General features: G+C 38.0%; 1 protein-coding gene across 1 annotated transcript; it reads left to right on the top strand.

Annotated features, from left to right (window-relative positions):
* Positions 1-5,383: 5,383 nt before the first annotated feature.
* RAD21 (RAD21 homolog (S. pombe)) lies at positions 5,384-22,867 on the top strand. Its single transcript, XM_009878455.1, has 13 exons — positions 5,384-5,561; positions 7,387-7,516; positions 9,694-9,793; positions 10,733-10,839; positions 11,700-11,903; positions 12,490-12,615; positions 12,814-12,936; positions 14,075-14,298; positions 14,626-14,791; positions 15,162-15,313; positions 16,796-16,945; positions 18,214-18,297; positions 21,037-22,867. Exons 1-13 carry the CDS (start codon positions 5,418-5,420, stop codon positions 21,226-21,228), a joined length of 1,902 nt encoding a protein of 633 aa, XP_009876757.1. The 5' UTR covers positions 5,384-5,417; the 3' UTR covers positions 21,229-22,867.
* The last annotated feature ends 992 nt before the right edge of the window (positions 22,868-23,859 follow it).

The raw sequence follows: 23,859 nt of genomic DNA, 5'->3' as shown, positions 1-23,859 counted from the left end.
ACACGAAAGGCAGATGCTTTCTGTTAACCCCTCTCCCTTCACAAAGGGAAAGGGAAAGAAAATAGGAGAGACAGACTTTCGGATTGGAAGACTAAGATAGCTTTAATGAAACAATAACAATAAAAAGAAGCCATCACAATACTAATAAGAAAATAATGAAATATATGCAAATTCATAGAAAATCAGTATAAAACCCAACCCCCTGATGGCAGTCACATCACCACTGATGCTGTGAGGCAGGCACTGGGGGTGCCCTAGACTGACTCAGTGGTTCTAGATTCAGGAACTCACAGACTGTGATCGAAGGCAGAAGAACAATCCTCCTCAGATGCCAGCCACTGAAGGAGAGGGCTTAACCCTTGTTATCCCTCAACTTTACACTGAATATGATGTATATGGAATGCAGTACTTACTTTGTTGGTCAGTTTTGGGTCACCTGTCCTGTCTAGTCCTCCTGGGAGGTGTGACCTTTTACTTTATGGTACTGCAGCATGGAGCAAAAGATTTAGCTGTGACCTTGGTTTCCATGGGAGCAACATAAGCAAGAGCCTTTCTGCACACCAATTCTTGGTAGCAACTCTAAATATTGTGTTATCACTTCTGATAACACACACTGTCTGCAGAAATATTCTGTTTGCTTCAGAAAGTGCAATCTTAGAAGAAACTTAGCTGAAAAGTATAAAATCACTGAACAGAGAATTGGTTCTGCTCAGACTGGGACAGTGGCACTAGGTGTTCAGTGTGCTATTGAAACCTGCTGGTGAGACAATGTTAGTAAGTGCCCACACCAGGGAAATTTTAAGGCTTGTGGGAAGGATTGTATGGAGTATTATGGGTTAAAATTGCAGAACTCAAAGTACAATTGCGGGGTCAAGGTAATCCTTCTGGCCTTCTGAAGTGCAGCAGGGCCAACTCATACTGCTGCAGGTGCACAGGTTGAGCTCACTTTTCTGCAGATCACCCAGAACTGGCTTAGCTTAACAAAACAGAAACGAGGACAGCAGAGGAAGAACCTATGTGTGTAGGGGAAAACCAGCAGAGAAGTGAGATGGGAGGATAGCATAAGACCAAATTGACTGGCTGATTTTTAAACTGTAGTATGGAATTTGCTTGCTAATCAGTGGGTGAATGTGGTTCTGGAGTTGCCTTACAAGAAGAACAAAAGTAGGTGACAATAAAACAAATTGAAGACTGAGCTTAACCTATGAACTGGTGTGTATGTGCATAACCTGACCTAGTAGGGAAACAGGCAGATATGTTAAATGGGCTAGAGTGAACCATGGTCAAATTAAAATATGGTGAATATTTTATCTGTTGTCTGCAATACTTTTGTCAACTGCTATCTCACTGAGCTTCTTTCTAAATGTCTTGAAGGGTGGGACTTTAGCTATGTGAGAATGCTTTTCAGAGTTAAGATAGCCTTTCTAATATGCAAAAGGATTTTAAGGCTTAAATATTTGTGAATTGGTTAAGATGAAGTTCATAGGTGGCATGTACCCAGGTTTCCTGTTGCTTCTTCAGGAGGATCAATTAACAGATACTCAGATGAGAGAATGAAACAGGCAGATTCTGGATCAGACCCAGTGCACGATCTGTATTATATTAGTTTCACTTTGTGTTGTCTTTGTGTATAGAATTATAGCGCTTTTTCACACTTCTGTAGAAAGAAAAATATTAAAAAATAAGATTATGCAATTGTTGAGGAAAATTTAGACAAAGGAATTTGAGGACAGTTGTGGCATGCTGAGTCAAATTCGAAGTTAATTAAAATCAAGTTTAAAGTCTTTTAAAAGCACAGTTTGGTGAGATGGGGATTTGGTCCCACCTAGTCTTATGTGAGTACGTGTTGTTTGTATCAAAGCAGTGCAAGCAAGACAGAAAAAATGAGTAAATTCTCAGAACAAGCTTTAAGGTCCTGGTCCACATCCAGTCAATTTCAAAAATTAACAGTTTTATATTTTACCTTACAAGCTTTTTAAAAGCCACCAGCTACCCTTTTCTTCTGAGGATTCCTGTGAGGTACTTTTGCAGCTGACAACATATGTTTTACGAGTCTGCATGAGCACTCTGCCACTCCAAGAAACTTAGTTCCTTTAACATTCATCCCAGTCTGAAATTATGCCAGGAAATCGTTTTCTTCTCCTTTTATGCTACTGCATCTGCATACTGCCCTATGAATTAAAGATCAGATAAAGAGCCTGAAATGAGGGAAAGGATTATCTGAGAAGAAAGAAAAAAAGTCGGGAGAAAGCGAGAGCGACTGCTGGGGCCTGCTTTAAGCGATTCGATTGTGCTGATGCTCAGAACAACAGTAGCTGAGCTGCTGCAGCTCAGAACCACAAAGGTGGGATTTGTACAGTAGCTGTAATCCAGGTATTACCACACAGAGCATCTGCTGGAATTTGGAAGCGGCAGAGACTCGTAACGGTTCAGATGAAAACATGCTTTAAAACTGTCTGTCTGATTGTCACTGGTTCTTTTCATGTGTTTTGCTGTGGCGAGGCTTCTGCAGTAGGTGAAGAGAAACAGACGACCTGTCAGTAGCTCAATATTTTTGATGCTTATTCACTCCAAGTTTAAGTACCATGCACATGTAGTGTAATCTTCTCCTTAGTCCTACAAGCAAGTTTCAGGTTTGATCCATAACTTCAGCACTAAGTGGCATTGAAACCTGGGAAACGCTGAAAGCAGAGGTGATCGCTTCCTGTTCCTCTGCTTTCCCTTGGTGCAGTGGTTCTAAGCCCGTTCTTTGATTTAACTGCTAACAAAGCATATGTTCTGAAACCCATTCACATATTAAGCACCTTTATGGGTAAGTACTTTGACTTGGACTGTATTCTCTAGAAGAAGCAGTATGTTTATGTTTTTTTTATTTTTTAAAGTAAAAAAAAAAGTTGTGAAATCATTAGCCTTGGTGTGATCACGACACCTCAGTTTTCTGGGGAACCTTGTTTCCTCTTAGATAGCTGTTTGTCTTATACTTGCATTATCCTTGCTGTATGGAATTTAAAGTTGTAAGTTAAAGTTTTGTGAAGTACATTCTGTGTATTTTAATGATTATAAAATCATTGGTGAATAATTGTGTCAAAGTTGATGAATCAAAGTACATTCTTTTGCGAATGTTGGGAGAATTTTTTAGTGGAGTAATACAAGTGGCTTTGTTAACTATATGTTTGGTTTCCCCTGTTCCTTGTATTTAGACATAATTCACAGGCCTGCTGTTACCAGAGCAGTGGTGGTTGTGGTAGGAACTCAAAGTTACATCTCTGTATATAGAAAAACACTGTGAGGCCTTTGAAAATGCATAAGGGATTGAATTATCTGCTGGTCTTCAAGACAGTGTGTCGTCTTTTTTGAAAAAAATGGGAGAAAGTAGGATACCTTTCTTTAGATAACTTTTGTGGATCAAAGAGTCTTCCAAAATGGTTCTGTTGTGCTTCCTAGAAGAGCTTGCTCATGTCCATCTTTGTGCAGGGCCGTTCTTAGCTCCCCCACAGTCTCAACAAATAATCTTGGCATTTTAACCTTTTTTTGTTAATCTACAGCTTTGTTATGACTCACAGCTACCAACTTCACTCCCAAGAGTAGTTTTAATCCTTTCTTTCTGCTGTGTTAACCTGAGCTGAAGCTGAACATGACCTTTATTTCCTTTAAATCTTCTCCATTGTGTCCATTCTTGGTCATGCACAGAATCAGTGGCCAGTCTGTTATTAAGAGAGAGAAGCTTGATGATAGGTTCTGTTGTCCAAACAAGTTTGCTCTCTGTTTAATACAGCTGAAGTTTAAAGTTTTCATCATCTTGCATGTTGAACGATACCTGTGAGGGGGTACAAGTGTGGAGTATGATACCACTACAAAGAAAACTTTCCTTATCCTTTATATTCCTTCAAATCCCATTTATTAAAACAAAACACACCTACCTCCCAGAAAATAAAGATTATTGGCCTTTGCTTTGAGATCTACACTTACATCTACAATATTTCATTTCTTATCCAGGTAGCTAGATGTTGGCTTTGCTTCCACTAAAACTGTAATGCCAGTGCTTCTCTTGCCCCTATACTTATTTTTCTAGAAGTCACAATTGTGCTTCTCTCTTTTGGTTTTTTTTTTCTTTGTGAAGCATACCTTTCACGTATCAACAGTGTTACCCTGGCTGCTTTGAACCTTGTTTCTTTTGCCTACAAGTAAGCTAGCATGATTTAGGCATTGCCTTCCTGAGAATTTCTCTGGCTGTCATGTTTACCAGTGCTTTATGTTTCCCTGTAAGTTGTGTTTGCCTGCATCTGGGGAACACTGGAGCATTTTTTTACAGCTAGAAACTGATGCCTCTCACTCTGGCTCTGCCCAGGTAGAACTGCCCTGCTTTTACTCTTAGGTTGCTGTGTTCCGTCTGGCAGTTTTTCTTCAGGTGTGGAGGAGATAAAAAAACAAATGCACTTGTTGCATCTCAGCTGTTCTTTTTCATTTCTTTTTCCCTAGTGGCAGATGTTGCGGGAGAAAAAGATGTTTGTGGAGGATCTTCCACATCTTTAAAGCAAACTTTTTGTTTTCTCGACTTGCAGTTGAACTGAATCGTATGTTTACCTCATGCGTGAAATGGGCATGTTTAGATCATAAGACATCATGCTGTTCTGCTTCCCTATGGTTTGATATGTTGAAATCAGCCATAAGAAGGTAGTTACTAGATAAGTAGATAAAAGGAAGTCCATTTTCCTAGTGAAGGAGAAAGAAGAAAATTAAATCTTCAGGAAGTTTAGAATAATGCAGTCAATTTTCTTAGCATTTTTACTATCACTTGAATAAAAAAATATGAAGCATTACTGAGGATTATGAAATTGAGAGCAGTCTTCCCAGAAGTAAAGACATAATTGTATTTTTTAAGATTACATAATGAAATCCAAAAACTTTAGGACTGTGTATTTTATAATGCTGAATGTTCTACTGAAACCATGTAGAATGTATACTTCTATAGTACAGTAGTAGCTACTGAATTAAGAGTAGATAGAAATGGAAGTGGTAGAGAACGGCTGCGGACTGAAAACTAAGACATGTTTGTTTGCATTATATGAGTTTGATATCATTACTATAAAGTTTAATGTGGTCAAGATTTTTTTTCTTGTAGAATGACAAGCGTTTTTAAATTATGTAAGTGGTCATTGGTTGCAGTTCTTCCTGCTTTGCATTTCCTCTGCAATAAGTACATATGCAAGTATATGGCCACTACTTGTAAGTGTTGGCTTCTTAAATATTTTCTGCAACTAGTCTGACCCTAATGATTGAAAAGCAAACATGTACTTTGCTTCCTGTAGATAAGGGTATACTTATAAGACTTCCTTATAAAAATTTTCTAAAAAAACCCCTACATAAACTTGCTTTTCTCTTTACAGGTTTGCACTTTGTTTTAGATATCTGGGACCATGTTCTATGCCCACTTTGTCCTGAGCAAGCGTGGGCCGCTGGCCAAAATCTGGCTGGCGGCCCACTGGGATAAGAAGCTAACCAAAGCTCATGTTTTTGAATGTAATCTGGAGAGCAGCGTGGAGAGTATAATTTCACCAAAGGTATCTCTTTTATACTGATATAATGTTATCTTGCAGTGAAAAGAAATTGTGTGTACAGGTGGTCATTGAAACAAAATTCTTAATGTTGCTATTTTGAAGTGTGGAAAGGTCTGCTCACATGTGGGATACCATATTGGCTCTTGATTCTTGTCAAATTTTTGATCTTTGAGTATCTTAAAATTTATTTACAAAACGTTTTGCTTTGTGTAAATGGAGGATGTGCATTTTGATGTACTATACATCATTTAAAAGCAAATCTTTGGAAGAAAGAAAAGCCCAGGTTCTCTGGTGCTGTCTCTCCAGTGCTGTTGTTGCTGGAAGCTATAGAGATAATATGGAAGATATTCTCGTTTGTATGTGTGACCTAAGTTCAACCCATGTTTTTGCTTAACTATAGCAAATAGATCTGAAGGATCACAGTAGCTTGTGATATTACTGGTTACGTGAGGATAGTTGTCCATATAATAAAAACACTACACTGTAGTGTAGTGTTGCTTTTGAAGATTTTAGTCTCTGGTTTTCTGGGAAGGGAATAGATAGCAACAAAACTGAAAGAACATAACACTTCTGGATGGCTCTTGTGAAAGCAGAGGAAATTTTGAGAAACTTGAGTTTTCAAATGTGGGTCTTGTTTGGTTTTTTTTTTACCCCTTCTGCTACTCATGAAAATTAATTTTTCCATTTAAGACCTAGTGGAGTAATATGGTTTTGGCTTTTGTCACATAACAGATGTCTGTATGTCTTACAAGAAAAGCAACTATTTGAAAAAGAAAGAAAACTTATTTTTATCTTTTCTTTTGGTTCATATAAATATAACAAAGTTTCTATAATGCTTCTATGGAAGAACTGCTACATATAAGCAAAAACCTGTGTAGTACAGTCACAGAGAGAGTGATTTGTTTCAGTGTCAGCTCTAGAAGGATTTAGGAAGAAGTTGATAATGTTCATGGACTCTAGTGAACTGCAACATTCTTTTAGAAAAAATGAGAAATTGATAGGCACTTTTTTCTATATTTAACACTTTAATCAGCTAGAATATTGGAAGGACATTGTGTGCATTAAAAATTTTGAATTCTTAAGAGTTTAAGGTTAAACCGTATATGGCTTAATCTTTCTGGGAGAAAATTTTTCCATGTACCCTTGGACACAAGTCTCATGCTCTTTCTTATTAGAAATACTTAAGTAAGAGTCCTCTCTGGATATTTTTTTTGGGTCAGTTTTCTGTTCCAGCAGCAGATATTTGATTACATAGTTAAGCAGTGAGGTTAAATACAAAATAAACTTAAAATTGCTTTAATGTGGTAGTGCTTGTTTATGGACATCCCATATCTTTCACCGTCTCTCTGATTTTCTCCTTAAGTGCAGAACAGAAGGTGACGGGGTAACAAGTAGCAATTTTTAACCAAATTTTACTTAGCCAAATTGCAATTTATGGCTGTCCGTATTTTTCTGTTTTTCCTTTTTTTACCAATTAAACTAACAAAGATACCAGGAAAAGGTTTGGTAAAATGAGGTTTGTTTTGTTGTTGTCTCTTGGGTTTTTTTTTTCTTTCTTTTTTCCTCTAGACAGAAGAGTGTTTGGGAGTTCCTGGACTGAGCTGCTATTAATTTACTAATATTTGCCAGGTCATCCATAAATAATATGTGAATATCATCTTGAACTGAAGACTTTACATTCTTTCTTCCTTCAGTTTTCTACCAATTTTTATACTTTTTTTAAAAATATTTGATGTTATTGAATAACTCGTGCAAAGCTGACTGAAATTTCATTAAAGAAATAAGGTAAGACTACATTTGATTCATTGATTGTGCAATATCTTTTTAGGTGAAGATGGCACTTCGAACCTCAGGACATCTCTTACTAGGCGTTGTTAGGATCTACCACAGGAAAGCAAAATATCTTCTTGCAGACTGTAATGAGGCTTTCATTAAGATTAAGATGGCTTTTCGTCCAGGTATCTGTCTTTAAGCACTCTCTGAAAAGTTACATTCTTACATAATATTTATTAAGAAAGCATACAATTCTACCTTCTCAGCTCTGTAGAAGAATTGCATAAAATTATACAGGATTATGGGAGAAGTTATTTTCTTTGGTGCAGCTTCAGGTTGCACCAACTGTGCGACTAAATTGTATGTTAAAAACATCTTTTAATTGAATTATGAGCGAAAACTTTTTCTATTAGTGCTGATGCAGTAAAATCTCAGTTATGGTTTTGGTTGTTGTTGGCATATGATGTTAAATGGAAATACACTGCATAGCTTTTACCTTCTGTCGTAAGTCTAGAAAAGGCCAGTTGCCACGTACTGAATAGTAGCACAAAAGGGAGCTTGTTTCCATCAAGGGTGAAGATTGCCTTGAGCAAGTTGCAAAAGGAACATAGAAATAAGCATGTGGGTTGTTGTTGTTTTGTTGGGTTTTTTACCACCTTCATATATATGTTTTCTGGAAATAATATGCACCATAATGTGTGCAACAAAACTGTTTTCCCTTCTGTGTGTGCAACACACCTTCTCTCAGTGTTGTTACTTTTAAAATTTTTCTGTGAAGGTAGGGAGTCATCTTAGTGCCTAGAATGACTTCCCATGCAGCAATGGATTACTTGGCTTATATACACATGGTTGGTAGTTTTCTTTAATTCTGGCTTAGGAAATTCTTTTTCCAGCTGGAGCGTATCTATGACAGTGCCGCTGCTGGATACTCACAGCTGCTGAATCGTAGTCTGCATTTTTAAGTTTGAGTGCAACAGATTTAAAAGCGGAACTTAAGGAAGACTTTTTTTAAAAAACTCTTGGAAGCCAGCACAACGATGTATTTGAGAAAAGTTAAAGTATATAATGCCTTAATCTTCATTGCTTGATCTTCATGTTGTGATTGAACTTTATGTAGCTTTCTGTGGCAATTTGTTGACTTTGCCAACTTTGTTTACTATTGCATTTAACTTCCCCAGGTGATGAGAACACATTAAATTTGTCAAATTTCACAAGGCAGTATGTTTTCCCAATTGTCTCACTCCCAGCAGAGTTCACTTGGAAGGTGAAGCACTTCAAAACAAGATTTACAAAAAGTGACGAGCTCACCTGAAGCACTTTGAGGCATTTATCTTTGTTCTCGTTTTATCAGCTTTGTGGCTTTGGTATTGACTTGATCCTGTCTGCTCTGAGAATTGCTTACAAGTTTTACTTAAAGCAGCCAATGGTAAAAATATTGGATAGGCCTGAAAGGATGAGCTTCTTCATTCCTAGCCAAACACCAAGATGAGTAACTACAGACTCATGCCTTGTTCCTGGTCTCTCTGGACAGTGGTTCTTTGATCCATTGGAAAGGGGAACACAGTGGGCAGACTGTTTCTGAGATATGTATGCTTCAGAGTTGCCTCTGTCGTGTGAGTTAGAAGACAGAACATAGAGCTCAAATCTTCTTCAAGCTACAGAAAGAATTGAACCTGCATTTCCCGTGCACTTTTGAGTGTCCTGACCTCTAAGCCTTTGAGCAAAACAGAGGCACAGCTACTGGCACTGATTATGTGTAATGCCTAATCTGATAGTCATGCTCTGGGAATGCCCACTGAATAGCAAATTAACCATTTTGGGAGGATAATAAAAGATATGTATGTGGTTTAGGTAATCCAGCTCTCTTAAATGGAAAAGAGTCTCCGTGGCCCAAGTACAGTCAGTGCCCTGCTGAGACTTTCAGAGCTAAATGACTGGTAGCAAAGTAGTCGTACTGTGTTGCTGCTGCTTTACCCAAACCAAGCTGTCCTGTTGCAGTTGCTTTACTTAAAATGCAGGACTAATGAGCTCATCAGGAACATGTGATAAAATGATTTTGTAGCAGGTACCTGCGTAGTGTTGGAATGACAGACACCACCTGTGTTAACTGCACACCTCTGCATTGTGCTACACAAACACAATGGACTGAGTTAAGGCTTCCAGGGTTATATGAACCACTACAAGGGCTTGAGGGTATGTGTTTTGAATATAGGCTGAATCTCAATACTGACATTATTATAAGATTTCTTCATGGATGTCTAGCATTTGTTCAATTTTGCAGAGAGAACAGTGCTGAAGGCATAGGGAAAATGCTGTCCTTGTAAGGAATGGGAACTCATGCCTTGACTGTTCTTCTCTGCAGGGGTTGTCGATTTGCCTGAGGAAAACAGAGAGGCTGCTTACAATGCTATTACCTTACCTGAGGAGTTTCATGATTTTGACCAGCCACTTCCTGATCTGGAGTAAGCTTGGTTTGTTGTTTTTATTTCCGTGCAAATAATGTTCTGTTTTAGTTGATGAGAACTTGGTTTTAAACAGCAAATTCATTGATGAATAAATAAAAAAAACCCCTGTAGGTAACTTGTGTTCTTAAGCTTTCTAATATACCAAACAAGTACATCATCATCTTTGTATTGATTTTAAGTTCATAGTGGCATGTAATTTTAACCGAAATTAAAGCTGCCCTTATAGAAGTTTTTGACAAACTCAAGACATGTCTTACTATTATATTTTTCCTTCTTTGCAAGACATATCACATACATTCCTAGGTTAGACTAGTTTTATGGAAATGTCCCTGTTGACCTTCTCTAGTGGCACTTTGAATTCTTAATTTTTAGTACTAATGGGTTTATTATTATGTAAACATAATAACAAGCATACAACTTGAATAGTTCCTGATCTTTAAAAAAATTGATGTTACTCTTTTGGATTATTCGTAATGGAATTTGTGAGATACAGTTTGCGTTGAAATTAAGAGTATATACCAGTATGAAACTGCAGAAAAATTCTTTGTTTTTCTAAGAAATGTACCCTAACATACCCTAAAGAGTGTGAACTTGGTACTGTTACTAGATACGCTTTTTGATAAATTATATTAATAGCTTTTGAGGTTGAAGGGGAAGTATTTTCTTGCTTATTTATTTGGCCTTTAATGTTAGTGTAAGAGTTACAGAATAAGAGTTACTGGTGTGTTTCCCAGAAACTAACACAATTTGAGTGATAGATTTTAACCATGAATGATCTTACTGTTTTAAGTAGTGTTTTCTGTTCTGTATTCACCATCAACTTTTTAATTAGTAGACTTAAGTGTATAGTGTACTTTTTAGGAACTAGTTTCACATTTATCTGTTGCTATTTTTTTTAATTGAGATTTTTTAATAGCTGCTTTCTGTTTGTTTAAGTGATATTGATGTGGCCCAGCAGTTCAGTTTGAACCAGAGTAGAGTGGAAGAGATTACAATGAGAGAAGAAGTAGGCAACATCAGTATCCTCCAGGATAATGACTTTGGTAAAATTATCGTGTATTATTATGTGTTACTAAGCTAGTTTTGGAACTGTAACTTTGTAGTTTTGCAATGACTAAAAAATTCCCACTAAGTACAAAACAAATTGGATCAGATGCTGTGTTTCTCTACGTTTAATTTTTACTCTGTACATGTCGATTTTTCCAAATAACCTGTCCTCTGATATTCAGCAAGCTTCTAGCTGATTATATAAAGCTGAAGACTGTGAAGTCAGGTTAATTAGTTAAGTACTATGTCAATTATAATTTTGAAAACGTGGTGTGAATATGAAGTCAGCCCTTGCTTTGATTGTAGGCATGTCTTCAGTCGGAAATTGTTACAGCATTTCTAAAGCTAAAGCAGTCAGTGGTGACTAGTGTACTTTGTTTAATGTCTTTTCAAGGACAACATTCTAATTTCTGAATCAAAGCATGAAGATGACTGTATTTGAATATCTGATTTCCAGAGTTCAATAATGTAATCCATAATTTAGTAATCTTTCTGAAAGTGTAATCTAGATGGTGTTGATTTGGTACTGATTTACTCACTATACCCAAAGCCTAACCTCGAGATGGAAGGTGCAACTTTTTTGAATTCCTCAGAATTCTTTGGTTTCAATGCAGCTAAAATCAATTCAAACAAGTATAATAAAATGCTTTGAAGAGGAGATGGTTATATTTATAATTGTTTGAACAGTATTTTTGCTATGATGTTGGTGGACATAATTTCTTACATCTTATCATTAATTCTGTAATGAAGATACCTTGAAGTTGGGTCTTATATTTGACCCTTTGCAGATCAATTAGCTAGGTTTCTGGCATTGTGGTTCTTTAGCATTTTTGGCAGTGAAATCATATTCTTGCAGGTGACTTTGGGATGGATGATCGTGAGATGATGAGAGAAGGTAGTGCATTTGAGGATGACATGCTAGTGAGCACCAGTGCTTCCAATCTTCTGCTGGAACCTGAACAGAGCACCAGTCACCTCAATGAGAAGTCTAATCACCTGGAATATGAAGACCAATACAAAGATGATAATTTTGGGGAAGGAAATGATGGCGGAATATTGGGTATGTTTGAGTAATTTGGTTTTCTTCTGCCTCAGAAATAATTCTTGGTAGGATCTGGGAGAGGTTGTATCCTCTGCTGCCAAGAATCTTCTCTAAGTTATGCTTTCAGCAGTGAAATTCTGTTTTGTGAGTGCTAGAGCAATATAGATGATGCATAGTATGTTAAGTATTGGCATATTTCAAATGAGGTAAAGTTAAATAATCTGGAGTTTTTCCATTCTATATGTAACATCCTTTAGAGAAAAATCAATATTCAACTCTTCTTGTTCTTTGACTCTTTCCAAGGGTTTAAATATGTTAGGAATTAAGTATTGAGTGCTTCTCTGTGAAGTATTAAGAAACCTAGTAAGCTGCAAATAAGTGTATTGTGATAAAGTATATCTGTAAGCTCAAAATTTGAGCTGAAATACACCTGGAAAAAGCACTACTAATTGCTTTTGTGTCAGCATTGAATCTAGGTTTCTTTAACCTTTGAATTATATTTATTTGTGTTGTAATACATTTGTCTGTACTACTTCATAAATTTATCTATACTTGTTTCATGAATTTGTAGATTCAAAACTGATCTTTTATATGGCTTTTTCAGATGACAAACTTCTCAGTAATAATGATGGTGGTATTTTTGATGACCCACCTGCACTCTCAGAAAGTGGAGTAATGATGCCGGAGCAACCTCCCCACGATGACATGGATGACGATGATAATGTATCAAGTAAGTATGACCTAGGGCTGGATCTGGAATTACTTGGTTTTGACTGATTCCTGTGGGATTCTAATTCCTTAAAAGCCTGTTGAGCTCCAAAGTATGAAATGCAGTAAACCACTTTGATCTGTGGGAGGAGGGCATGGGAAGGGTAGCACGATTTCTTAATATTTTGACATAGTACAAGCTATCTGATCTACTTGGCAGTGGGTGGACCTGACAGCCCGGACTCGGTAGATCCAGTTGAACCGTTACCAACTATGACTGATCAAACAACGCTTGTTCCTAACGAAGAGGAAGCTTTTGCTCTGGAGCCTATTGACATAACTGGTGAGCTATTTGGGAATGTTACTTGGGTCATCAGAGACCACCTTAGCTCAGTGGAGGGTAAATGAATGTTTAGCATTGCCACTGACTACTTCTTGCTTGGAAGAGAAACCAGAGACCAAATGTTAAATTCCTTTTATTCTAATGGTAACCTTTCAGTACTTCCCAGGTAGGTAGCTTGCTTTGGTCTTGGAGGTACTAGTTTGTAGTTTCTGCAGTCAGTATGCATAGCGGTATGAAACTGTAGCTTTTGGTAAATGTGCTGGTTAAAATACAGTGAGTTGGAATGTCTTCAATTCTCATACAGTACCTGTAGTGCAGCACGGTTCTCTATATACTGTGTTTGATGGCTGGGAATGAGTGCTCTTCTAGTGAGTCATAGCTTTAATGAATTGCTGAATTCAGGAGTTGCATCTTTGTATTTGAAGCTCTACCAAACAGTGCGATGCCTTGTTGCTTTGTCTATATGAAAGACGCTTTCTTATTTTAATGGTTGCTATATTTGGCGCGTTATAAACAGATCTCTGCTTTATTAAAAAAAATCTGAAAAAATGTAGTTTGTCCTGTGTTTTCAGGCTTAACTCCAGACCCTGACCAGTTAAAAAGCCCTAGCGCTGCCCTCTGGTGGCAAGCTAGCAACAGAGGTCCTAGCTGATGAGCTGGGACCAACAAAGACAGCGTTTCCTAGAGCTTCAGGTGTGCTTCAGAGTGCCAGGCTGTAAGCTGTTTACAGTAAAGTCATTCTAGAGCAGGATGAGAGGTTACAGGTAAGATAACCACCCACAGTAGCTAACCAAAGTTTAGATAGGGTGTAGGAGAAAAACTTGTGATGTGTTGACTCTTTGGTCAGAGGCGCCTTACATCTCAGGGGTTTGCTCCTGAAGAACTCCAGCCTGACAAGCTAGCTGTGAGGGAGCGAGACATGTGCAGCTGAGGACATTGAGACTTAGGGAGATTCAGTAGAACTACAAGACTGCGTAGTTCTTGCAGCTTTTCACTACTTCTCCCAAAGCTGATGGTGCCTTAGGTTCTTGAGGAACATTTATACACAGGCAAATAAGATGTGTAAGACCTGCGAGATTGTTCTGTAGTGCGATATCTGTTTGAGCTGACCTTCACTGCTTGTTAAACATCTCGACAGTCAAGGAAACCAAAGCAAAGAGGAAGAGAAAGCTGATTGTGGACAGCGTGAAAGAACTGGATAGCAAGACAATTCGAGCCCAATTAAGTGACTACTCTGATATTGTTACAACTTTGGATTTGGCTCCTCCTACCAAGAAACTGATGATGTGGAAAGAAACAGGTGGAGTTGAAAAGCTTTTCTCTCTGCCCGCACAGCCTTTGTGGAATAACAGGCTACTGAAGGTAATGTTTTTGTGTAGGATCGTTTCTAAAGAGCTTATATTTAGGATTGTGCCTCATATGCAGTAAAGATCAAAATAGAAGTAATGATATAGTGAGAGCAGTATTCACCATTTTTTTTAAAAATCCTCACTAAAACAACTAAACAACAATGCCTAAAATATTTATCAGTTGCAGAAAGTAAATGTGGAGGGTGTTTTTTAATGTTACTACTGTTGGAAAAATAACTTAAAAATGGAAAGGGAAGATGGTCCGTAATTACTTGTTCTCAAATGAAATTAAGGACACTGAGAACTTAGAATAGTGAGTAACATAACCTTTCCCCTATAGCTCTTTACTCGTTGTCTTACACCCCTGGTACCAGAAGACTTAAGAAAGAGGAGGAAAGGTGGAGAAGCTGACAACCTGGATGAGTTCCTTAAAGACTTTGAAAACCCAGAGGTTCCCAGGGAGGAGCAGCAACAACAACAGCAACAGCAGCAGCGAGATGTCATTGGTTTGTGTCTTGTCAAAGATGCTCTGCTTTCTCTTGATGCTTATTTTTCTCCTTTGTGTGTGCATTATGTTAACTGACCAAAGATTATGAATGGAGCGAAGACCTTTGTAAAGGTTATTTAGCTTGATATATGGTCTATGACTTAAAAGAACTACTTTTTCCTGGAAGACACTTGAAGATTCAGTTTCATCCAATGTATTAAGTGGGTATTAGATTAAGTTGTATGCACATCTGTACCAATTCTGTTTAAGTCCCTGCAAAACCTATGCAGGCTGTTGAGTGCTCAGTTCTAAATTAATAGCACATTGAGTTTATTGTGATTTCAAAACTTTACCAAAGTGTCTAAAACTGGGTTTATTATGGAATATAGATGAACCTATTATCGAGGAACCAAGTCGTTTACAAGAATCAATGATGGAAGGCAGCAGAACCAACTTGGATGAATCTGTTATGCCACCCCCACCACCTCAGACAGGTGTGAAACGCAAACTGCAGCAAGTAGAGCCAGAGCCAGTGTTACCTGTGAGTACGATATTTCTTTATTTATTTACTTATTTATTGAGAATGAGAAGTGGATACTGTGAGCAGGAAGTGTACAAGTGACTTGTATGAGCAGGCGCTAGTTTGTTGTGAGTTACTTTGGAGTAGTATCAGAATCTTCATCCCTGATAGTCTGTGTGGTGTTTCTTTCAAGTGAAAAGCTTGCCAAAACGTTTCAAATGCAGGTAGGATAAAGAAGTGACACTGTTTCCTCCAGGAAAATCTTCAAGGGTTGAAGTGTATCGCTTACAAAGCTATCAAGTTCTTGCTTGGCAAGTGTATACAAACAGCTTTCACTGACAAAGAAAGGATCATGCTAACTGCACAAACTTTCTTTTTAAGATAGTCTCAGTGTTGCAAGGTTAAAGGTTCAAAGAAAAACTTCGATTTTTAGGAAAAGTTTCCTAGTTGGGTTATGAGTAAGCTTGGAAACTAGCTCATCTGCTTTTTCTGTAAAAGCTATAATGCAGTGTGAAGGGAAACTGTGTTTGTCAAGGGGAGAGGAAATGGCCGGAATGAAAGGTCTTATTATTTTCTGAATGCTTAACTGGTGGGAAGAGTCGTGATTTATGCTGCCTTTCTCACATTCGTGTATTTTTTGACTCCAGTTTTCTCATGTTTCTTTGCTAACTGGTGAAATGAGACTGTAGAATGAGACTGTCAAATATTATGTTATCTTGTTAGAAAGGGAGGCAGCTACTGCTCCTCTTGGCCACATCATTGGCATCGACTGTTTTTGCTGAAGTTGGTGCTACTGGTATGTATTGGGAATTCTTTGATCACGTCAGCATACCTGTAGGGATACCTGCTGTGTGACTCCAAAACAGAAGTCACTTTGAGCTTGTTTAGAGTATCTGTAGAAACACTTTCCTGTGTCAGGTAGCTTTACTGGCAAACACTTACCTGTTTATAGATCCAGGAGGAGAATTCTGTATATTAATTGTATTCAAACTGGCTACATAAATCCTGTTCAACTGCTTTTCTGGATTTTCTTAAGATAAATACCTTCAGAGAATGGTACTTAAGTACCATTAAGTCACCCATATGTTTTCGGAAGCGTACCCAGGCTTTGATGTATTGCAAAGAACAGCATTTTGGTATTTTGAGGATGTCTTGTTCCAGTGAGTTAAAGTGTCTTCATGTAGCACTGCATCTGGTTACGTGGGTTTTTAAAGTTGCATGTGCTGATCCAAGAAATTATATCAGTAATTTGGCTAAGTGAAATTTGGAAAGACTTTTCCCTGATAGCAGTATTAAATTTGTGGTTTGCATAGAAACTAAAGGATTAAAAATACATGTATGGACAACAAACCAAACCAAATTGCCTTTTTTACAAAAGTGGAAAATTCAGACAAAGGGGCAAGATCTAGAGACTTGGATTTTGTGAAACTGGTTTATAGCGTCAGCATTCTATTACATAAGCACTGATGATACTATTGATTTAACTATTGTGTGCTCTTAAAGCATCCACCATCACAACAGCTGGAAATACCACCTGTAGAAATGCCTCCAGAGGAGCCGCAAAACATCTGCCAGCTAATACCAGAGCTAGAACTTCTGCCAGAAAAAGAGAAGGAGAAGGAAAAGGAGAAAGAGGAGGAGGAAGAAGAGGAGGTAAGAACTCTTATGTAGAAGGAGTTTGTTTGTTTCCCACAACTGTTACATTAAATGATGTGAGAAATAAATCTTCAGCCCTTACTTGGGAAATGATAACCATTGGAAATGTAGATTTAAAAATTATTCTATGACAATTTTGTATTATTTATATTATTCCATTTTATAAATGGCATATGCATTCTACTTTGAGTTGAGTTAGAGGGTTCTTTTCTCACACCTGGTTTAATTAATGTGTTTATGATGCCTTATGCAAGAAGTTTTGGACTTGGTTCTATTTAAAATAGCTCATGCCACTTATTAGAAGTAGGTTTTTTGTAAGAAAATAATCCATGCCCAGAACTGTGATAACTGAAGTTCTTTCTTACATACAGTATTTACTATTCTGTGGCTATCAAAACAAACTTAATTGATTCTCTCTTTTTTCTTTTTTTTAACACAAAAAATGCATATCAAAAAACTATTTTTAAAAAACTTATATTGTTGGAAAAAGAATGGCTCTGGACACATTGTTTCCTTCTGTAGCAAGTCACATGTACAGGGAAATGTGAATTACTTTTGTCTATGTTCTAGCAATGTAAAAAGCTGTTAGAATGTAACAGAATATTTTCAGTTGGGAGCTAGAATGATCATCTGATCATCAAGGCCAGCTGCTTCCCCGCTTCAGGATGTTGCTGGATGCAGAGAAATGCTGCCTTAAAAGTAGTGAAGAGGAAGAGATTCATGCTGACTTAATTTTGAGAAATAAAAAAAAAATTGGCCAAACAGTTTTTCTGCACAGTTGAAGGTTCTTGAGTTAAGATTGGAAACAGCAGATACTGCTTGTGTGTGTTGATTTCAGCCTTTGCAGCTCTTAGCAGCAACCTGTCTTCCTTTTCAATTGTTCTCTTACCGCAGAGAAATGACAGCACGACTGCGTTTATTAATGTCTGCAAAACAGCAGCCTTGTTAGTGCAGTGTTCAGTGCTAGCAGTCCTAGATCAGACTCAAGTGTCTCTTCTCATTCAGCTGTTACGACTGAACTTCTTTGTTTTACTAACTGGCAGCATAACATCTTGAGAGATTATCATAGCAGCAGGCAGCCTTACCACAGTACGTCAGCTTACGTGTGCGTCTTCCTCCGTCCCGCTTCCTGCCTCTCCTAGCTGGATCCTGTGACTCAAGTTGTCTAAGCCTTCTGGCTTGATGAAGAGGAAAGGCTGCAGTGATATCTAGAAATACTTGTAAGATTATGGTCTGGTAAATGTGTGAATTTTGGCTGCCTGCAGGAAGAAGACGGCACAGGGGGTGATCAGGACCAAGAGGAAAGGAGATGGAACAAGAGGACTCAACAAATGCTTCATGGACTTCAGGTACACATGACAATTTGCTTTCTTTTAAAGTAGGTTTTGAGTGTGCCCACTGGCACTTTTGACTCAAGTTCAAAGGTTACCAAAGCTTCTTTGCAATAGATGATACAGACTTAAAATACCAGCTGTACCTTAGAGAGAGGAAAAAGAAATGCTTATAATTGGTTAAATCATACTATAATTATCACTTTTTTCCCAAAGAACATTTGAAGTAATTTTTCACTTGGGTGTTTTTCAGCCACACTTAGTATGCAAGTAAGACTCCCAGAAATCCGAATCTTAAAATAATTGTGTTTGATTGTGTTTTTAATGAAAACTTAACTACCTTTGACTTTGTGCTGTGTGACCCTAGGCAAACCCCATCAAGGTCTAGGGATAAAACCATTTACAGGATGTTTACTCACAGTTAACCCTAATTTTAAAACTCCCATGCTGTGATAAGCTGGATCTGTAACAACTGTGGGAATCTAACCTTGGCTGAAGTGCAGTGTTAGTTTTCACATGTGGCTTCAGTCTGTACAGACAGTCTTTGTAGGATGGGTCCTTGCTTGTTAGAACTAAAAAACTTTCTTCTGATAACATAATTGAACACACACCTCTAGTCTACACTTGAACTTAAGCGCAAACTGCTCTCTGCATATAGGTCTCCATATGTGTTGGACTACCTTTGCCTTTCAGTCTAGTTTGCTGTTCCTACCCTTTTGTTCCCTTAAATGTTTTGGCAGCTCCTAAGATTCTGCTGTCTCTGAAGCTGTTCAGTTCCATCATCTCTCGAAGCTGGTTTTGTTTTCTAAAGTCATTCTCACTTCTTTTATGAAATGAATAGGCTGCATCTCTACTGATAAAAACTCACTCTTATTGTTGTATCTCTGAACTTCCAGTATAGTGGATTTGGAGGAAGGGGTGGGTGAAATGCTGTTGAGTTTTCAGTAAACTGAGATTTAGTGGTATTTTGTATTCTGTTAAGTTTCTCAAAACTATCATACAGTCAAGCAAAAGTTTTACATCTATAAGAAATGTTACATTGTAAGAATTACTTGCTTACATCTCTAAGCAATGAAACCTTAAACCCTGAAGCAGCCTTTATGACACTTAAATACACTGAAGTGTAGTTCAGATTACATTGTAAACTAATGTAGTTAAAGTTAGTTCTTCTGATAACCTGCAAGAATTCCCTTAAAGTAAGATGATTCTTAAACTGTTTAAGCGTAGCAATCAGCTCAGCCCCTCGCAGCTGCTTGCTCACTAACCCCTGGTGGGATGAAGGAGAAAATAGGAAGGGTAAATGCAAGAAAGCATGTGGGTTGAGATGAAGATGGTGTAATAGGTAACGCGCAAGCAGAGCAAAATAAGGAGTTAATTCACTGCTTCCCAGCAGCTGGCAGATATTTAGCCATTTTCAGGCAAGTAGGGCTTCGTTACCTGTAATATTTACTTGGAGCGACCAATGCCATAACCCCAAATGCCCAGGTTTTGTTGCTCAGCATGACGTAGAATCTTAGCATTGTCATGGTTGGAAGAGACCTTAAGAATCATGTAGTTCCAACCCCCCTGCCATGGGCAGGGACATTTCCCACTAGATCAGGCCTTAAAAACTTCCAGGGATGGGGCTTACATCACCTCTCTGGGCAACTTGTTCCAGTGTTTCACCACCCTCCTGGTGAAGAACTTCTTCCTAACATCCAATCTGAATCATCGTGTGGTACAGAATGTCTCTTTGGTCAGGTGGGATCAGCTGGTCCCGCCTGTGTCCTCTCCCAGCTTCTGGTGCACCTGCAGCCTACTTGCTCTGGAACAAAAAATTGCTGCCATCTGAACCATAGCACCTTGTGAGCTGCTGTAGAGAAAATTAACTCTATCCCAGCACAAACCAATGCAACTATTGCTTAAAAGTAATTTTTAAACTATACAGATGTGTAGTCAGTAATGTTGTGTAATGTTTTCCTCTCTGAATGTTTCATCACTGTTTCTGAAAAGAGCTTCAGAATTCTCTTTGGACCATGTCTAGCTTTTTTTCAGTTCTTTCTTCCTTGTGCCCAAGAAAGCATCACACTGGATGACTGAAACATTATTTCTGTAATGAGATTTGAAGTTAAGATCTGTTTAATATAAAGTAATTTGGTTTGACTAGCCTAATATCTTTTCATCTAGTAGATGTTCCAGAGACAGTTCTGTTTTAAATTGAAGACGTCAGTTGTTATTCTAGCCAGCAAACAGATGTATTTTCCTGATTTTTTTTTTTTTATGTTGTGACCAAGACTTTGAAAAACTGGGTACTTAGTTCCAGAAAAACAGGAGTTTTAGAAGGAAACAGGCTTTCACCTTTGGAAAATTATGAGTCTTTTTAATGAACCCTAGCTCTTGAAATTTTGTTTCAAACAATAGACTATGCTTATTTTTGGAGTTACTTTTATTCTGAGAAATAAAACAGGTTTGGTTTTTTTAATTCATATTTAAAAATAATTGTCTTGTAGTCAAAAAAGACTGAATATTGATGTAGAAAGAAAATCTTTTGCCATCCTACAGTGTTTCTGGAATAAGTTGAACAGATTCAAGATGGATTTTTTAGATGAGGTCCATGCAATTTTTCATGTACATGTTGTAATGTCACCATCTAATGTTGAGTTGTTCCTAATCCCTCACAGTGTCCTGGGGGTGACGACAAACAGAATTTTGCCAGTGGACATTGCTGTTCGTCTGCGGTTCTGCGCTTAATTTGTGGTATCAATGTTTGTTTTTCAGAGAGCTCTTGCGAAGACTGGAGCGGAATCTATCAGTTTGCTTGAGCTGTGCAGAAATACGAATAGAAAACAAGCAGCTGCAAAATTCTACAGTTTCCTGGTACTTAAAAAGCAACAAGCTATAGAGCTCACACAGGAGGAGCCTTACAGTGACATCATTGCAACGCCTGGTCCCAGATTTCATATTATCTGAATGGTTAGATACGGGAGAGCTAGTGTTCCTTTCACTAGTGCGTACATGTATTGCCCCATCTGTAGGGCCCACAAGACCATTGCAGAAAATTTAGATTTTATTGTCCGTATAAAGTCCTTGGTTTTCTTTTGAGGTTATTTTGGGTTTTTGTATTTTAAATTTACCACTTAAATTTTTAGTGAAACTGCTGGAGTGGGTGGCTTGAGTTCCAACTGCAGAAACGAAAAAGCTCAAGGACCCAGATGAAGATTGTTTTAACACCTCAGAGCAGATGTGTGCAATATTGGTGCATGTAATGTTGAGTATCAATGAAAATGTCTTACGATAATTTGACTAGTTGATTCAATAGTGATATTTTTAACCTATACAAGTGAACCTTGAATGGCCAACCTGTTGTCTGATTAAAAACTTTGCCAAACTCGTCTAAAATGTTCGGTCTGCTTCTCATAGTAGTGGGTTATTTTTTGTTTCTATTTTTTTCCCCTTCTCTAGATCTTTGTGCATACTGTGGGTCTCTTAAAGCTGCCAATATGAAAGGTGGTGCCTGACATGTCAGCTTGCTTTGTCACTGCATTTTTGCAGTTGGATTTTTGTAGCCCTTGATGCTAAGGGGAAACGGGTGTCTGTGGAAAGCACTTCCTCTACATGATACTATTGATACATGAAAGGACGGAACATATGTTAAACATTTTAGACGAAACATTCCTCTTCACTTACCACCTCGTTATGGTCCACTACTGATAATGGCTAATTACTGTTAATAAGCGTCAAATAAAAACTAGTCGTTTCATTTAAACCTTTTAAGATAGCGAAACACTTTAGGTTTGTTAGAGCTGTATATAAACTCCAGACTTTTTAAAACAGACTTCTAGATTGTAAATTATCTGATTTTTACTGAGCAGGCATATGAAGACAGGAATAAGAGAAGCTGAACAGATTGCCTTTGTAAAGATTCTACATTCAGATACCACCTGTACTGAAAGGGCAACAAACTTGAATATACAGTACAAACAGGCACAGTTCCACTTAAATGTGTAGTCTATTAATGGCTCTTTGGATATATTTATGGTTTTAATATCAGTTTTTCCAACAATACACACTCCTGTGTTCAAAACATTTTAGCAGTTTTGCAGAAGTCCCACTTGATTCTACTTGCAAAGAATGGAGCTTTACTGTCAGACCAGGTAGCATCAGACATGATGTGAATACGTTGATTATGGAAACCTGTCTTCTTTTAGGGCAAAATTATTCACACTGAAGGTTCTGGTTTTAGCGTTGGCACTTTTGTGAAATAATTTTGGGACTCTGAAATTTCAGTGTATACTCAACTGTAAAATTATGTGAATGTTTAAAAAAAATCTGAGACTACATGATGACCATGTTTTAATAATCCTTGAAGAAGTTAATTGTATAAAGTTACTGCAGCTTTATTTTCAACATGATGTGCCTGTAAAACCATTTTCCCCTTTGTAAAAAGAGACATTGTAGATAACTTGAGTGTTTAATTATAGAAAAGGTCATTAGTTTCTTGTTACACATTTTTAGTCTGTTTTTGTTGCTTTTCAAGGTTAATATTCTTGAAAATAGTTGATGCTGTTATGTATAACTTTTCTAATAAAAGTTGTGTTATAAGCTGTTACGTATTAGCTCTGTATCTTGTTTGAACACCTTTCATTTGTGTAGCAGGGACCTGACATTTACAGGTTGCTTGTTTTGGTATTAGGAGTGAAAGTGGAGCGATTCAGCTCTTTGAGATTTAAAGCGTGAATATGTAAACAGATTTCTTGCCATTAGGAAGGAAGAATTATTTTACTGGCTGTACTGCGGTTTTGTTCAAGCGTTCTATGCTAGGAATGTTTGTGTGGAAAATTAGGGGAGACTGTCTATAAAATGCGATTCATCTCCATACCAGTCCCTTCTGAATGCCCAGACACATCCAGCTTGATTTCTGCTAGGTCTGATGTTCCCTTGTTCCAGAATCGCCTCTGCCTGTGGGCACGTCAGTGCTTCTGAAGTTACAGGCTCCTGGTAGCTCCAGATGCTTGGATCTGAGCCTGCAGCCCTGCTCCCGCGGAGTCGCTTGGGTTACCTGCAGAGCTTGCGCAGAGCCCAGGGTCACGAATTCTGTTGACATGGGCTGGCTCTGGAAGTTGAAGAACCAGCCTGGATCCACTAATGTAATCCACTGATGTAATCCAGGCTCCACACAACAGTGACTGTCTGGCTTTAGAGCTCTCCGCAGAAGCAGGCGGGTTGATCTGGTGTGAGCTCCAGGTCCGGCGGGATGTAGGCTGGCTGGTGCTGAGCTGCCCTCAGCATTTGCTGAGGTGAACCACTTAGAAGGAGGACTTGCTTTTTCATTCCTTTGGTTAAAGCTCTGTGAAGGGGAGACGCATGGGAACTCAGATACTCAGACTAGAATGAAAGTTGGTGCTTCTGCCTCTTCTGTCAGTCTAGGATATTTTTATTGTAACTTTTGCTGTTTGTTACACCACTGCAATTGGTTTTCGTGACAAGTTGATTTTGCACAAATTTATACTCCTGATGATGCTAAATGCAGGCTGCAGTAATGAATGCAAGCTCTGCTTTATAACATACAGGATTTTTTACTAGTTTTGAACATGGCCTGCA

This window comes from Apaloderma vittatum, unplaced genomic scaffold (assembly GCF_000703405.1).
Source record: "Apaloderma vittatum isolate BGI_N311 unplaced genomic scaffold, ASM70340v1 scaffold9871, whole genome shotgun sequence".
In the NCBI taxonomy this organism is placed as follows: Eukaryota; Metazoa; Chordata; class Aves; order Trogoniformes; family Trogonidae; genus Apaloderma; species Apaloderma vittatum.
The sequence above is the reverse complement of the archived record's forward strand: the minus strand, read 5'-3'. Positions and strand labels throughout refer to the sequence as shown.

Bases quoted from the DNA above. Each gene is read 5' to 3' on its own strand.
- RAD21 (XM_009878455.1), top strand. From the start codon at position 5,418: ATGTTCTATGCCCACTTTGTCCTGAGCAAGCGTGGGCCGCTGGCCAAA. The intron at 11,904-12,489 runs GTATGTTTGAGT...TGGCTTTTTCAG, and splicing joins AAATGATGGCGGAATATTGG to ATGACAAACTTCTCAGTAAT. The intron at 12,616-12,813 runs GTAAGTATGACC...TCTACTTGGCAG, and splicing joins TGACGATGATAATGTATCAA to TGGGTGGACCTGACAGCCCG.